The 18,244-nt window shown below is 39.0% G+C and overlaps 1 protein-coding gene across 1 annotated transcript in view; it reads right to left on the minus strand.

Annotated features, from left to right (window-relative positions):
- The window catches only part of igsf9bb (immunoglobulin superfamily, member 9Bb), a 130,780-nt gene that overhangs the window by 8,010 nt on the left and 104,526 nt on the right, over positions 1-18,244 (minus strand). Inside the window, exons 16-18 of the mRNA XM_042009025.1 lie at positions 16,262-16,426; positions 14,610-14,655; positions 3,349-4,983 (exon numbers count right to left, since the gene is read on the minus strand). Of these exons, the coding sequence (XP_041864959.1) occupies positions 3,349-4,983; positions 14,610-14,655; positions 16,262-16,426 (1,846 nt within the window). The remainder of the gene's footprint in view (positions 1-3,348; positions 4,984-14,609; positions 14,656-16,261; positions 16,427-18,244) is intronic.

The following is an 18,244-nucleotide window of genomic DNA, read 5'->3' on the forward strand; positions in this document are numbered from 1 at the left end:
ATTGTGATGACCGAGAAACCTAATCCATTGCTCTCTCACAACAAAATTTTTTGAAAAATAATGAAAGTTATTGTAATTAGAAACCCTCTACTGCACATACATGTCGATCCGCCATCTCTTCGTCATCAGAGTCAGAACGGGCGGAGATGGAGGGGCAAGAGCTTGTGGCCTCGCCCTGTGGGTTTATGACATGTAAATGTGGGTCTGTCTGAGCTCACCTTTTTCTGCCCGCCATTGGTTCACAATGATTTAAATGCAGAAATACTCAGAAAAGCCATTTTGATCAAATTTTTCACAAGATATGTCCTCTAGTGTCAGATAAATACCACATGATGTTCACCGGAGTGGGTCTTTAAGAACTAAGTAGTTAGGAGGGCATTTAGTTTTCACTTGGTGAAAATGGGACTCATAATAGCCCTTTCATCTGCCAGATGGCTTGGATCGGAAGTCCAGATTTTATTTAAGCTTCTACCTAGAAACAGACAGAGGATGCCAGGTCATCCTTAAAGTTGGTGGAACTGAGGTGGTATTATAGGTGCAGGCAGTCTTAGTTGGCATGATTTCATCCACAGCCAAGTCCAGCTGTGGTGTTCAACCTGTACATTTTACTGGACCAACATATGTTTCCCAGTACTCATGCATAAGGAGGGGAATTAGGTTTTTTAATGAGACTGTGTAAGAATACATTAAAAAGATTCTCCCACTTCTAACTTTCTGTGTGGGCAATCACTGTACATGCAAGTATAGTCTAATTCACTGCACATGTCAAGTGAGTTGAGTGGTTATTTTGCTAACTGTGGGTTAACATGAAGTCTTAATGGGCTGCTTTTTAATTCCAATTTCTGACACACTTAGCTTTCTGACAAAAAAAACAAAATAAATTAAGAAAAAAACGTTTATGACAGCTGCTTGTAAAACAATGCGGCTTCTGAGCATGTGCATACCTAGGCCCATTTGAGTGTTTGTATGTCAGAGGTTTTCAATCCCTGATGAAATTATGTGGGCGTGTGTTAGTCCAGCTTTCAGAGCTTTGATTTTTGACTGGACTTATACATATACATGCATTTTAAAAGTTAAGGTTTGATCATAGAAATCCAAGTAATAATAATAATAATGGATTATATTTATATAGCATTTTTCAAGGCATCCAAAGACCTTTACATTATATCCATTATTTGTTCTCTCCTCATTCATACTTGGTGATGGTAGCTGCATGTAGCCACAGCTGTCCTGGGGCAGACTGTGGCAGCCAAACGACGCCTATAGCCTCTCCAACCACCACCAAACATTCATCCACTGGCAATGATGACATCGATGCAAGGAGGGTGAAGTGTCTTGCCCAAGGACACAACGACAGAGTGGGAATCAGACCGCCAATCTTCCGATTATTGGATGCTCTACCACCTGAGCCTCTGCCGCCCCAATAAATCTGCTTGCTGAAACACAGCAGCAAGCGAAATGGTGCTTGAAACGGTATGAGTGTAGAGAAGACAGAACGTCTCCATAAGGTAAAGCTATAATGTCTGCTTCATGGTCACCTCTCCAAAGGAGTGCATCACATGAACAAAAACATATCTCTGCAGAATTATGGATAAATAGCAGAAATATGGGGAACATCAGTGGACGTGTGCATAGAAGAGTGAGTTTTGACAAAATTCTGTTTATCAATTAATTGTCAAAACTAATAATAAACATCTAAATATTGGTGATATCACTTAGAGTGCGTTGAAATTAAACTATGCAAAGTTGTGGTTTTGCTCCACATTAAAACTAATATGCTTTACAGACCCGTGACTAACATTTTCCTGAATAAAATACTCTGCGTAACTGATACATATATGAATCAATAAATAAAAAAGACTGATTTCAGGCTTGGATAACTGTTTTAAGTTTGAACAATGGGATTTGGCAATCTTATTATCGGATCAACAGGTTACATTAGTTTGTGGTCAATTAGCAAAAACTCAAGCATGAAGTTGGTGATACTTCTTTGACCTGATCTCTTGGCTAACAGATGGCATATGCATATCAGTCAGAATGCATAATGTACTTGATACTGCAGAACTTAAAATGCATAGCCACAAGGAGAAAGGAAAGAACTGAAAAGAATTACATGTGTTAACTGACAGAAGGAACAAATCAAATAAAGACTCAAAAGTCTTGTATTCCCCTTTAAAGGACGAGGTGATCAAAAAAAGTCCCACCTGCTAACCCCCCCCTTTCAGACATGGATCCAACCCTTACCTATTGCGGTGTAGAGGACCTGGTCACAACAACGCTGCCCAGATAGCTGAGATCAATCAAAAACAAAGCAGGTAAGACTCCAGGAGTCATTAAGAACCACCACACTGCCCCTAATTCATAATGATGGAGACATTGCAGTACATGAGAAGCGGACAGGCCCTGTGACACACTTTGCCCAACAACCTTTCCTTGGTAGTCAGACCTGGAGGTGACCTGGTGGCTTTTAAAGGTTTGGGAAGATGAGGGTTACAGAAAGGTAAAAGGAAGTTGGGCAGGAAAAATCTGAAAGGTTGGAAGGTAAAGAAAAATTGGTCATGCAATCAAGTTACTAAGGCTGAGGATGGGCCGCAGGGCCTGCCAAGATGAACTCTTCTTAAAGCATCCTTCTGCATGATAAAGGCACTTTCAAAGACTTAGAACTAGACATACCAATGGGTGTTTTGTCTGGGGAATCAATTGGATGAATATTATGGGATTCCTCCTGTTAAGTGAAAGCAGGATAACGCATGATACAGATGGAAAAACGGGGATCCTTGGTGGTGTCTGCAAAATTCCCAGGCTTTTAGGGGCTTGTATCAAACAGCTTACACACTGTACTGGCAAAAAGGGGTTTTCATTGGGATGGACTATAGCCCTTAAAGGTCTGAAATGAAATCTGTGAAAACAACATCATTTTCTCGCCAATTCAACATAAAATTTCTTGAGGCAAATTTATTCTTTTAGTGTTTTCATTGAAAAAATGTGTTGCATTTTTCCATGTGATCAACTTGGAACAATGCTTCACAGATTCAGTTAGTAGATACCTCCAACATGATGTCTGACATGAAAAGCAGCAATGACTAGACTGATACTACACCAAAAATATAGAACTAGAATGGATCATTATAACAAAATGGGTTCCCTTCAACCATTTATTTTTCATTTCCATTTTTCATAAAATCATAAACTAAACTGTTAAACTAATTAGCCATGGTTTTAAAAACTGATGGAAATTTGACAGCACCTTCATAACCAAAATGTCAGAGCAACTTCACACATCAAAGCATTATGGGTTGGGGCAGATGACATAAATGGCATCCCTCTCTGCATGCCTAACAGACCTACCCTGAAGCTGACAACTGGGGTGGAGAGTGCTCAGATGGAAGGATCTCCTCCTCAGTCCTCCTCTGAGATGGTATCTGCCCAAATAAGTTGCTGCTTTCCATGGGAGGAGATGGGGACTGGGAAGCTGGGTAGCTGGTTGCAGAGGTGGCAAAAGCCATGTGGGAACGGTAGCTTGGGCTTGCTCTCCTGCTACCGTGGCCTAGAGCAGGTGAGGAGGAGGGGGATGATCTCCTTGAAAAGCTGGCTGTGGAGGGAGGGAGGAGGGTAATCTCAGACATCTCTGGGGGTATAGGAGGTTGAACAATGCTCGGACGTGGCCTGGGGCGTACTACAATCTCTGGGGAGCCCTCATGAGAGCCAAGTGGGCTTTGGGTAAGGGGTGAGAGTCGAGATGGTTGGAGGACCACTTGATGCATGCCAGAATCCATTCTACGATTCTGCCTGGGACTAAAACGAGGGGCAGTTTCAAACCATCGTGTATCCAGGCTACTGAATGTGCTAGGGATTATATGCGCCAATGGATCGGTGTAAGGCAAAACCGGCACACCTGTACCATGGCCTGTGTGTCTTAGCTGCCCTAAATGTGCCTCTTGCATAGCTATATGCCTGGCTGGAGAGCCATGAGGCTTGGCCTTGCTGGGAGACTTGCTTGAGTGGCTCCTTGGAGCCTCCAGTGGCAGGACAGCTGGGTAGGTGGGCATGGGAAGAGAGGAAGGCTGGAAAGCACTAAGGGGAAGAACATGAGGTGGAGGGGGATAGGGAGGATCATGGCGGAAATGCAAAGGGTGGTGTGGGGGAAAAATGAACTGAGGCCCCTCCAGACTTGAAAAGCTGAAATCCAGACCCTGCCAGATCTCTGGTGAACGAGAGGAAGGGGTGAGTGTCAGAGGGAGTGGGAAACTGGAGACAGCATATTGTGGAAAATCACCCTCTCCCATTTCTTCTGGAATCATGGGGTGTGCAAAAGGTCCCTCAGCAAGGTATGGTGGGGAGGACATGACAGAGCTGAGTGGGCTGGTATCAGGTAGGTAGAAAGGAGGTGGGGGATCGTGATCTCCAGGAGGACCTAAATAACCATAGAAAGCCCTGTGGTGGAGAGAACCTCGGATCTGCCCTGAGGCCTGGAGCCGACTGCTCTCCATGATGGTCATACCTTCGAAGGGCCTGTGAAAACGAGGGCTGTAGGCTGGCGGTTGAAGATAGGATTCCTGACTGGAGATGGGGGAAATCTGGTAAGGCCGAAGAGGGGCCATAACTGGCGGAAGAGGCCTGGGATCGTCGTTCTCTTCATCTGATTGCCGAAATTCTGGATAAAGGTCTGATTCTTCCACAAAAGGGAATCCCTCAATCCGTCGGGGCTTGACAGACATTTCTGCATCGGTGGGATCTAAGACAAATCTTCCATCTGGGCCTCGGCTGATGAGTTCAATAGGTGTTGTTGCTTCCGCTTCATGCTTGGACATGTACTTCTTGCTTGTTATTGCTCTTTTGGTCTTCATGTACAAAGATAATTCCTCCTTCTTCCCTGGACTTGGGGGTGGTTTCCTTCCACGCTGGTCATGACTGTCTTCAGATGATTCTGATGGGGATGCCTTTGAACGGATGCTCTCTGGACTCAACTTTCCTGAAGATGACCTATGTACAAGAATACAGAAGAAGTGAATATTATAAAATTTACACAGCCAATTTTTGTGCGCAGCAATGTTACACTTATGGCGCTGAAAACCATCAAACACAGAAGAGATTAATAATGTTAAAGACGACTGTAGTTGCATTTAAATCTAAGATTGTAAGTTCAGCTTCGGAAACACCGAGCTGATAATGAGCCATGACCAAATGAAGTATCCTGCAAAAAATCCTGCATGGTCATATTTAGACTGTACAATTGCAAGTTAACAAATGAATTACTCACAAGTCTCTTCTTTGTCCTTGATGCAAAACATTATTTGATTTTACATTGTGGCTGTAGTTCTGAGAAGATAAAGGTTTGAGCAGGTGCCTCACCGTTATGCCACCTACATGGAAACTTGACACACTGTTTACTAGAAAAATTAAAATTGACCAAGTGTAGATGCAGAGGTTTGTGACACCAGACAGTCATTTCTCACAGAGTCAGGGTAGTGCACAAAAGGAAAGGATATCACATATTCAATGACACACTACAATAAATCATGCACAACTCTATTTATAGGACTCATAAAAAAAAAAAAGTTTATAAAGTTGCACGTGAAGCATTAAAATACCTGTCTGGACTACTCTGACAGAGTGGTATCGAAAAACTTTTTAGTTTCTCTAGATGATTTTGATCTTTAAATTCTTGGGAGCTTGTCAAACTACCATCTTTCATTATGGTGCAAGTAGCCTTTACTCCTTTTTCCAATTTCTGAATCCTGAATCATGCTTGTTTGGTATAAATCTAGCATCATAAACAAAACAGCTCTTATCTTTTGTCTCCAACTTGCTTTCTTTAATTATTATCAAGCCATACATCCAGGGTAGGAGATGTTATAGGATCCAGGAAGTGCTGTAAAGTTTTTTTTTAGTTTATCATTTCCAAGAAACATCTTATTATTTCAATGTCTTTCCATTTGGCTCTAAAAGTTGGATTGCACCACTTCTAGTGCAAACAACTGGTCTGAGTTGTGCCACATAATGGTGATCTTTCAGGCTATGATTCCACCCTGCTCTTTAGACAGTTGCAATGTAGAGTATTTTATTCTAGGTGATTTACAATTCCAGATTAATCTACAGATTAATCTGAATATCAGATTTTTTCTGCTGGTATTGGTAACGACTGCATAAGGTACAATAGCCGTGGGAGAATATTAAAATTTCACTCTTATATCTTGATGGGTTCTGTTTCCCTTTTTTTCCAAAGCAGTGAGGAGAGTTCAGAAAGCCAGATAACATCCTGTAAATCGAACACTTCAAACAGTTTTCAACTTGATATTTTAAAAGTAGAAATATAGCCCCCTCCACTCACAATCAAAGGTAAGAAAATGAGTTAAGATGGGTTTGGACTCCTTGAGGATCTTTAGATGAACAGGAGATAACCAGTTAGCTTATAGACAGTTAAGACAATGGTAGTGGTAAACTGGTACTTGGATATAGATATGTATACTGTATAAGCTACAGCAGGGGTTCTAAACATTTTTTTACTTCTCCAGAACAAAGGGGTCTGGGACCCATTCAAATATTAACTGTATTGGTTTAATTGATCTTGCTCTTGGTTTAATTTGTATTCAATAACTAAACCAAATCCACATCCAGTTTAACAGCTAAAACCTTGTCAAAAATATATGACAAAAAACATTTTACACAATATGATATGATACAATGAGATCTTGACAAAGACATTTATATATATCACATTTGTGAAAGTTGCACGTATGGTTTATTTTTATACTTAAATACAAAACATTTAATTAAACAATCTATTTATATACTTAATAAACTTTTCTTATAATCTTTTGTAGCTCATTTTCTTTCTTTTTTTTGTTGGTTAACACACAGGCTTTCCCAGGAGTGTTAGATGTTTGGTTGCAAGATTCTACTTGTGTTGAGGGCTTTAAAGCTTTGGTGATGGATAGCGTTAGCTAACACTCCATACAGACCTATTGGCCCCTTACTTGTTAGCTGTTTGGGTTTGTTGAACAACTAATTGACACATTAATGCCACCAAGTGGTGGGAAGCTGCACTGCAGCAACTGAGCATCTCATGGATAACAGTCATGTGTGTACAACTGATAAGTTATGCAGCCCTGCAGCCCTCACAGCTCATAGGTGCAAAACTGGAAGTTCTTTGAGATTGTGCTTAAGGTCCAAGCATGGGCTGTGGCCCTATGTTTAAGAATGACTGAGCTACAGTATACCCAGCCCTTTTAACAATTTTTAACAAAACCTGCACAAGGCATGCACATTTTAGAAAATATTATAGAGCTAGATGAGGATGCCTAACTTGGTTATTATACCAGTTGAATTCAAAGGGATGGTTAGCATATACTGTATATATGTACCTGTATGGAGTTAGTTTTCAAGTCAAGCTAAGAAGAAGACAACTTCATGGTCAAAACTGATCTTAAATACCATGGTTAGTTAAGAGGGTTAACTGCCTTATTCCTGTAGCTAATTTGGAAATGAAAATTCCCATTAGTGACTTGACATTTACGTCTACGGCAGACCCAAAAGTTCAATTTTGGGTCATCTATTGTCTAAAGGTAAAACTGTTATTAAAAAAAATAAAATGAAAGTTTTTCTATTTGCAAAGTAATTTTGATGCAAGTGCTTTCATAAGAAAAAGGAAATGAAACCATGTTTTCTTTGAAACCACAATACTTTTATTTAGCATTAATAAACACACACAGCCCGTTGTCAGTCGAATCGCCAAGGCTTGTGCTTGTAATGACTTTGCTATAAATAGAACATTTATTAGGCAGATGCAATTGAAAAAGTACATCAGCCGTGTGAAGCCACATATAACAGTCACTGATCATTGCTTCTAGTACATTTGACCATCAGTCATAATTATTAGAGTCAAATGTTAAACATCAGCTTCATCACTTTGTTCAGACAGGGTCTTAATGATAAAACAACATAAAACTTAAGATGATGCTGCTGCATCTCTGTCAAATTCATTTTATTTTATTAGTTTATTTGTCAGGACCCATGTACAGTAAACATTAGACTTAGTCCCTTCGACTTGCCTTGTTAGGACAAAATGCAAATGACTGCCGTACTGACTGAATGAAGGGTTCAGTCTTTTTTGGGTTTTTTTTTTTCATACTGAAAAAGTATCTTTACACTTGAAATGTATTGCGTAATCATGTGGTTTTATTAAATAGTATATTCCACATATGCTTTCAAACATTAAGCAACAGTGGGCACTGATACTACAAGCTTTACAAGTAAAAGATGCAGAATATTTAAGCTGGACGTAAACTTGAAGTAACAAGGCTGCAGCGCAGAGGGAAGAAACAATGTGACTGCCAGGATTTAGGATGAAAAAGGAAGAATTGTGAGGTTTGTCAGTTCAAAGGTGTTACTTGGAGATGGAGGAAACTGGCCACAAACAACGGAAATGTTTAAAACACATAAGGTTTGTGTTGTAAACCATGTAGAAAATAATTGTGTTTATGGAATGGTTTTATTCTGGGAAACACTTTTTCAGCTGGAATGTGTTGAAAACTGGAACAACTCTCCTAGTCTCAACCCATATTACAGCATCTTTCAGTTTGTGGCTGTTGTAACTCTGTAGGTCATGTTAACTTTACAGTCTCCACTTCGGTGGGAATTCAGAGTGACTAAAACAAGCTCCCTCTAGGCCAGGGGTGTCAAACTTCGGTCCTCGAGGGCCGGTGTCCTGCAGGTTTTCATTGTTTCCCTGATCTAACACACCTGAATAAAATCAAATGGATCCAACAGCTTCTTGTCAACTTCTTCACAATAACCCATTAATTTCAGTGAGGTGTGTTAGATCAGGGAAACAATGAAAACCTGCAGGACACCGGCCCTCGAGGACCGGAGTTTGACATCCCTGCTCTAGACGTTCAGTAGCCATAATATTATGTTACATAATACATATTATGTAAAGCTGGACTATTTATCCATCAGGGATGTCTCGAGAGCCACTGTCCTGCAAATTTTAGCCCGCTTGAATGAAGACTAAACTAAAATAATTATTTTTGGAGCCAAGGAAGAAAGATTAAAAGTCAGTTCTCAGCTTCAAACAACTAGGTTCAAAACTAACAACCAAGCCAGAAATCTGGGAGTTGTCCTGGACTCAGACCTGAATTTTAGCAGTTATATTAAGACAGTTGTGAAGTTAGGCTAATATCACTTAAAGAGCATATTGAGGATTTACAAAAACTTGTCCATGCTTTTTTCTTTAGTTGACTGGACTACTGTTATGCTGTCCTTACAGGTCTCCCTAAAAAGTCCATCAGACAGCTGCAGTTAGTCTGCAACGCTGCTGCTTGAGTCCTCACTAAGACCAAGAAAGTAGATTGTAGAACTCCAGTCCTCAAATCTTATCACTGGCTTCACAGGAACCAAATACCAAATTACATTCTAGATCATCCTGAGTGTAATTTGGTATTTGGTTCCTGCAGCCCGTTGTAATGCTTTTAATGTTTTATATGAAGCACTTTGAATTGTTTGGTACATGAAAATGTGCTATACAAATAAACTTACCTTGCTTCAACACACTTGACTCAAATTAGTGGATCATTGTGCAGAACTTGACAACAAGCTATTAGATTCATCTAATTTGAATCAGGTGTGTTGGAGCAGGGAGACATCTTAAACCTGCAGCACAGTGACCCTCGTGGACCAGAGTTTGCTTTGTAAAGATGAAGAGTTGGTCTAAAATAAAGCTGCTCTCAAAAATGACTTTTATGACTTAGTAAATTAACATTTATTGGTTATGTCTGGTTTTCAAAATGCCTTTTATTTTATAAATATGTTCTTAATCCTTTCTGTTGAAGGCCATTAATTTTGTTGATATTGCAGTGCATTCTGGGTAGTGATGTTAAGTGGCTGGAATGGCCTCTGTCTTTAGGCCTAACCGTGAGATAAACATGACTTCTGTTTTTCTTTTTGAACCCAAATGCAATGTTGGTGTTGAGGACAACACTGAAGACATTATTTGACATGTACAAAACATAGAAGAATCAGAGAAACAGGTCGGCAAGTGTGGGGAAAGTCAGTGTTTGTCTGCATGACAGCTGGCTTTCAGTTCCAGCCAGAATAGAGAGTGTTTATCATAAATAGTTCTGCCTCCTGTCATTAGCTGTTCATGCTGAACATACTGTACTGGCATCAGGGGGAAGCTTATTAAGCTGAGGACAGCTTCATTGTGATGTGTTTAAATTTTTGATTGGTATCGTTTCCAGATTTGAATGGCTGAGGACAGTGTTGCGTTTAACTGGCAACAAAAACAGTGACTGAAGATTTCCAGTGAGTCTAACGTTACTCAGAGGTTTTCATTAGGTGCAGGTCTACTGTTAAATAAAACCATTAGAGAAAACTCCACATACTGGTAAAAATGACAGAAGGATCGACTTCTCCACTTCTGCTAAATGCATGAATAAAAGATTTTACAGCTGTAAAAGAAATTAATCATTTTTATTAATGTAAAAATATTTTTCTTCATGATGCTTTGAAAACTTTGGAATAATAAATTATGCAACAAGCTGTCAAACAGAACATAATTATAAAGTATTTCATGAATTATTAAATGTACTCTAGTTCTTTTTAGAGACAATGAGAGAAAAAAACTGGTCTTATATTCACAATTTAATATTAATATATCATATCTTTATTAACCCATAATATCGCTGAACCTCTCAGAAATGCTGCATACTGTAAGAGAACATTGGGTCCAGTTTCCCCCTGGTTCTGCTATAGGCATTTGCTCCTGTTACAGCAATAAGGTTGTGCATTCCCCACTTGTCTCTTGCATCCTGTTGGCAAGATCTCGTTTAATATCTCTAGTGGTTCTATGATATTTGGAGAGTTTCAGCCTCCACTCATTTCTTGTCACTGTCACTTTAGTTCATACCTTACTCACAGTCTGCAAATAGATCCCTCTTTTCTTAAAGCTGCCTCTATTTGCAGCCTGAGGGTGTTTTTAGTCAATGTACCAAAAAAGCTGTAGGAGTAGTAAGGTAAGATTTTGTAAATATTAACAGTTGAGTGTAACAATATCATTAATCGACTCAGAATGGATGGCCCACATGTCCACCTCCATAGTTTAATATGAAAAACCCTGATAAAATTTTAGATTATACAGTTGTTTAATATGTTTTTAATGGCAGAGTTTAGTAGGTGAGGATATTTCAGGCCTATAAAGACTGACAAAAGGTTATGTTTTAACTGAAAAACCAATAATTGATCCAAAACATCCCTAAAGCAAGACTAAATCTGTTAACTTTTATCACAAGTCATTACGATGTCACTACCGAGATTTAACCTGCCTGATAACTGCATTAGTACAAATCTTTAAAAGAACTCTTATTAAAAACACATCAGGCTTCACAGATTTCAAACCCTACTGTCTTGCAAAGCTAACAAACTGTTAGCTTGACAGACTGTTAGCTTCTTGTATGAGAATGAGAGAGTAATGACCAACTTAGGGCTTCAAAATTGCAAAGCACAAATTAATGGTGACGTTGCAGTTGCTACAACCACCTCTTTTATGCAGTCATGGGTTAAAATAAACTGAAATGACCTTCTTAGGCTCCATCTAACAGATTTTTAGCTTAGCCTCCTAAAACATAACGCTAAAATTGATGAAGAATAAAAAAGCATGATGAGTTCACTGTTATGTGACAATGGATTATGTTGCTGGTGGGTGGATTATAAAGACAGAAAGGCCAGTTCTTGAGTTGTTATGGTACTGGTTAGCTAGCTAGCGACTGTAGTTTCAGTTTGATTTCTGCCAGAAAGCAAACAAGTAAATCTGCCAAAAAATAAACTATTCTCGTAACAAAGCTTTAAAATATAGAGAATGACTAATTTCAGCTATCAAATAAGACAAAACTCAGGTATCATAAATTTAGCAAAACACAAAAATCCTATCATTCTTCATTATTTTATTCTTCTGTACAGGACTTTGATCCACAGTGGTTGTTTTAAAGTGCTGTTTCAATGAATCACTTCACCAGCACTACCATACAGTTAATGCAATTCCTATTTGATTTCTTTCACTAACAAGGTTGCTGGTGTAGCAGCATTAAACTTAGATAAAAATTACTCTCACATGCCACATCTGACGCATGCAACAACATGTACATGTAAGCTAACAACCTGCTAGTTTGCTTTAGAAGTAATTAATTTAAATTCACTTCAGGTCTTAAAAGAGTAAACACTGTTTCCCAAGCCATCAAATCACCGCCTGCACAAACAGAAGAGTCACCATTCTGTGTAATAGTGATTCATCCACAAACATGAGGGCAAAAATGCTAATTAAAAAAACCAGGACCAGTATTGTTGTTGCCTGGTTGGGACATTTGGCCAGAAGCATGCAGACAGGTCAGGACTTTGAGGAACTGAACCAAAGTGCAAAGGGGTGCGTACAATGTGCAGGACCAGGGGAACAATGGCTGGCACACTCACTGAGGACTGGAAGGTCGTGGCTTGTACCTTGCGTCCAGCCCTTCCCAGTAGGGCTCAACGCTGGGATAGAAACTAATTGGACTCCTGTAGAAGTAGGGAAATCAGAAAGTAAGAAGGGGGGTGGACAGAAGGTCAACAGGAGGCCTGCAAATGAGATGTAAGCTTGAATGAAAAGAGGAATAAGAGAAAAAACTTGGATTTGTTAAGTGGGTTAAGAAAGAGAAGCATTAATTATTCAAAATAATAATGAAAAACAATGAAAAAGACCTGCTTGCAATACAGGCTATCAAAGAGGGAAAAAAACGGAGCACTCTTTTGATTCCCTCTGACGACAGATGCTAAGTACAGAGTTACTGAAATTGCTGATAAAACTAGTTTTGAACAATAACATAAGGCAATACTGTAATTGTCAAAGAACAATTGCCAGCCGCAGATTGGATGGGATGTTTGACACTGGATTTAAATAAATAGCAGTGTAATTGTTTGTAATGATAAAAATCCTTTTTTTTTTTTTTAAATATTAAGGCTCACTGTTATGTTTTTCATGGACAACAGCACAATGTTCATTAGTAATAAAGGCCAAGGTCTACCCCATCAGATGAGATGCCGGGTGCAGACTACGCAAAGAGGTCAGCAACAAATTAGCCATTTGTAAGGTCTAGGCAGCATACATGAAAAGTCACAACCAAGCGGCTGCAATAGTGAACTGGAACATCTGTAGCAAAGTATGGGTTAAAGTCCCAAAGTCAAAGTGGGAGATGCCTCCAAAGGTGGAGGAAAATGGCAGAGCCAGGATCCTGTGTGACTTCTGGAGATGGCAAACCAACCAGAGATCGTGCAATCCCAAGGAACTGCAACATCAAGTAAAAGGAAAATACCAAGAGCTGAAAGAGGAAGCTGAACCTAGATTTATGAAAACTGATTTAAAGCAAATAAACTAGACTATGTAGTGTAACTCATCAAAAGATGTTTGTCTTAAGCAGAAATAAATACAGAGGAAGTAAAAACAGCAGCAACACTTGTTGAGGACATTTGGGAATTGAGAAAATTATTTCTGTGTATGGGGGTATGTGGGATTACATATCATATACTGCAAGATGCCTTTCAAATAAGAGCGCTAAAGTAAGTCATTTCAATCATTGTCTGAACTATTGACACATGATACTATCTGCAAAGCTGTTTCCATCAACCAACTCAGTTAGGTGTACGCATTTCTTTGGAGAAAATGTGGGTGGCAGTGGCTCAAGTCGTCCAATAACTTGAAGGGTGGCGGTTCGATTCCCACTCCACCAATCATCTGTCGCTGTGTCCTTGGGAAAGACACTTCACCCTCCTTGCCTCCAGTGTTGGCATCGATGGTGTATGAATGTGGATATGATTGTTTGGTGGTGGTCGAAGAGGCCGTAGGCACGGATTGGTTGCTACGTTTCTGCCCCAGGGCAGCTGTGGCTACACATGTAGCTTACCATCACCAGCTATGAGTGAGGAGTGAATGAATAATGGATACAAAGTAAAAGCGCTTTGGGTGAAAAGTGCTATATAAATCTAATCCATTATTATTATTATTATTATTATTATTAATAAGATTAATGGAATGTAATTGTTTTTTATTTTATGTCCACCAAACCATTTTCATTCACTTCTTTAATTACCATTTTCTAAATGTAAATCAAAAACATAAATGGAAAGCTGGCCACTGAAACTCTGGCCTCAACTCCTATGACTGTAGCATAAATGTTGTTTTAGTGAGTATATCTGCCACTTTGACAACCAACTGCGTTTGGCTCACTGCATACTTAAGAAAACATTTCAGAACATTGGACTGTAAGCAGAACTGCTTCATGCTACAACGGAGGGGGATTTGTGAATATAAAACCAAATTGTGAAACAGCAGAGTTCATAGGAAGTCTTGCTTTGGGTACCTACAGCATATCTGTTGGTTTGTTGTTGTTTTTTGTGTGTCTTATTTTTAAAATCTGTTATTTAATGGTTATTAATTGTTTAGTGTACAGTTTTCTAAATGTTGACTTATGCTCCTGAATAATGATAATGAATATTACCTATACCACCTTGTAAATGTACAGTATAGAGTTGTTTTAGAGAGAACTGTGCATTACAGTAGCGAGTCTAATGGAAGGGTAACTTACGGAGTTTCCATGCTTTTTCTGCAGTGGGTTATGGAAAGAGGTGGATCTGGGGAAAGGAAAAAAATAAAACAAACTTAGTCTTTCAGTGTTTATTCAACAAGACTAAAAAATCTGATAATAATGTTGCTGTTGCAGAGTTTGTACACCATTTAAAACTGAGACAAAAGTAAAAAAGATGCTATAAAAAAGATAAGACATGACTTAACACCAAAGCTGCTCTCTTTCTGGTATTTCTGTGCTATTTTTAGCTTTATTCTAAAGTTAAACCCGATGTGACTCACATACAACAAGCTGAGAGGACGCTAAAGGGACTAAAAAGATCATTTTTAGGATGATGTCATTCTTGACAGAAGAGACAATTTTCACCATCTGAAACAAATCAAACCTAAAAGGGGGTGTCAACACAGGCCCAAGAGAGTTGCAGTATGAGGTAAAATAAAAGTAAAATGCTGTACTGCACACAGCCCCACCTTTAAAAAAAAAGGATGACTTGAGCCTGACATGATGTGAACAATCTGTAGGTTTCTTTAGTTGAATTAAGAACTGATGAGCATCATCACATGACACTCATACTCATAAATTAAAGTGTAAAATAAGCTTTATTATCCCCAAAGAGAAATTTAAAATAAAATACAATAAAATTCAAAACAGTATTTACAATAAAGACAGACTACGTAATTTTTGGACCTTAAAACTTATTCCAGACTTGTTTGATGGCACAGTGACATGTATTATGTACATTTCTGGAGCCTTCTGGAGGTTGAGAAACCGCACTATGCATTTTTGTCTTCCAGGACGCCGTGTGATTTTGCAGCTGAATTTAGCTTTATGCATTGTGTCACACGCTAGCAAACGGATATAAAGACACTGGCAGCTTTGAATGTGTACAGTGGCAAAAACACAAGAAGACATTATTGGAGGAGGAGAGGAAAAGAAAGAGAGGAAGGGACAGAGCAAGTGATTAAACAAGTGCCTGGAGTACAGGTAGGATGGATGCCAAATCAGCCATCGTTTGGGGGTGTATCGCTGAGAAAATGAAAAGTTCTGTAATATGTCTTTAATAAAAATAGTGAAAATGACTTTGACTTAAAAAAATCACTCAACAATATCTGGTAAAGTTGTGTCCTGATGTCATCTATGACGTTATCTGTTATTAATAAAGCAACGATCACCAACTCTGGAGCTTTTATCCTGCAGGTTTTAGATGTTTCCCTGCTGCAACACACGTGATGGATTATCTATCTATCTATCTATCTATCTATCTATCTATCTATCTATCTATCTATCTATCTATCTATCTATCAATCAATCCCTTTTATTTGTTCCTAGTACACTTCATTCAATCAAATCACATATACATTATAAAAATGAAAAGTAAATACTCAATCAGAAAAGGTAAAAAAATATAAATAAAAGGTACAGATATATAAACCTATTTTAAAATAAAATAAAAGAATTTAAAATCAGGATTTAGTAACTAAACAAACACATGAGGCTTGTGTTTAGAAGCTGACAAGTTAGCTATTTCATTTGAGTCAGGTGTGTTGCAGCAGGGAAACATCTAAAAATCTGCAGGAGAACAGCCCGAAAGGTTTGGAGTAGGTGATCCTCGTTTTGGAGATTGTGGAGAACATCCAGAATTTTCCCCTCACCTTTCTTCCTCTTGAGCTTCCTCCGCCGCTGCTTGTTGACAAAGCAGGCAGCCATTGTACTGAACAGCACAGCTGCAGCCAGGAAGCAAATGGTGGCCACAATGCCAGCAACCACAGGCCGTGTCAGTCCACGCTCCTCCACCATCTCTGGCGGAGGGAAGAAATCTGTGGGTTAAGAGTCCAAGAAAAAAGTGAAAAACTACTGTTTCAACAGCAAAGGGATGGTTGGGTGACAAGGAAAGAAAAAGTGGATAAATTTCAGATTAACATTAGATCATGGACTAAAAAAACTTTTGTTAAATTTCAAAGTGTGCACCAAACTTGTGGCATGGCACGCCTTAAGATAAATGCTTTTGCCAGTCTTCATTTCCTCAGCCCAACTACAAGGGATGATATTTGCACTGAGATTACCACTCGAATGTGAATCTCCAGTAGAGAGCACACGGTCCCCTGCAAGAACACCCTGTGCTCTGATTAGGCTGCTATCAAATGATGGCGGTTCATAAACAGAATCATGACTTCCTGTTTTTTTTTTCCTCTTCTCATCTGTTCCCCAATTTCAGTGATGCTTTTTACCACACTCATAGGGAAAGAGGAGATGTACATTTTTTAAGTTCCAGCTTTGGAGTGGGATCAGACTAAACAGGAGAGGAGGAGGGGTTGCAGTTTTATTTAACAAATTATTTCAATGTAAGCAGTTATCTCTTGGAAGTTTTCCTTCTTTTGAATATGTGGCTCTTTAGCTGAAAGCCTTTTCCAGTCATGTTTCTAAATATTTACAGGGTTCCCGGACATAGTGCAGCATTTAATAATGGTTTTAGTGATTGTGTAATTATTGTTGGGGATTTTAACATTCATGTAGACAACCCTCAGGACAAAGGGGCCTGAGTAACACTCTGGACAACTTTGGACTGACTCAGCATGTAACAGCGCCCACACATATTAAAAACACACTCTAGACTTGGTGATTTCGAAGGGTTTGGACTCTTCCAAGGTTACCATGTGTGATGTGGGCCAGTCTGATCATTACTGTGTTTTCTTTGAGAGTATGATTCCTGTTCACACAAATGTCTCAATAGAGATGATAACAAAACAGTGTATAACTGAAAACACGACTGGGATCTTTAACCAGGTGTTCTCTTTAACACCTGCCCTATCAGGCGGTTCAGCCAATGAGCTTGTCACTAGTTTTAATGCTAAAATGTTAAATATTATGGATGGATTCTATCAAGACAAAAGTTGACTCTAGAAGGAAAAAATCTCCATAGAGAAATTCCTCACTGGTGAGAAATGGAAGAAAGAGCGTGTTGGAAAGCCGAGCGCAGATGGAGAAAAACAAATCTACAGGTTCATTATGACATGTATAAAGAGAAACTTTACTCTTATAATCTGCAACTGAGGAATGCAAGAAAGTCCTATTTCTCTGACGTTATTAGCAAAAACTATCATAATGCTCGGGTCTTATTCGCTATTGTCGACAGATTAATAAACCCTCCTGTGTCAAAAGCACCTGAACTTTGTTCCAAGGCCTGCAATGAGTTCGCCAAATTCTTCACAGAAAAAATCCAGAATATCAGATAAACAGTTGGTTCATCAGCAACAACAGGTTCAGGAAATATACTGTGTCCACTGAAAACCAGCTTAAACACCATGACACAGTTTAATCCCATTAGCAGCAAAGATCTAGGTGATATATGTGAGTTGAACTCCTCCTCTTGCTGCTTGGACATCCTGCCCACAGGTTTCTTCAAATAGGTCTCAAAGACTCTGGAGCCAGATCTGTTACAGATTGTTAACTTATCTTTAATTTCAGGCGTCTTCCCAGAACTTCTAAAAACAGCTGTAATGAAGCCTCTGCTAAAAAGAGACAATCTAGACAAGACACAAATGAGCAACTACAGGCCGATATCAAATCTTCCTTTTTTAAGTAAGATAATTGAAAAAGCCGTTTTTCATCAACTAAACGACTTTTTAACACAAAAC

Source organism: Melanotaenia boesemani, chromosome 15 (assembly GCF_017639745.1).
Source record: "Melanotaenia boesemani isolate fMelBoe1 chromosome 15, fMelBoe1.pri, whole genome shotgun sequence".
In the NCBI taxonomy this organism is placed as follows: Eukaryota; Metazoa; Chordata; class Actinopteri; order Atheriniformes; family Melanotaeniidae; genus Melanotaenia; species Melanotaenia boesemani.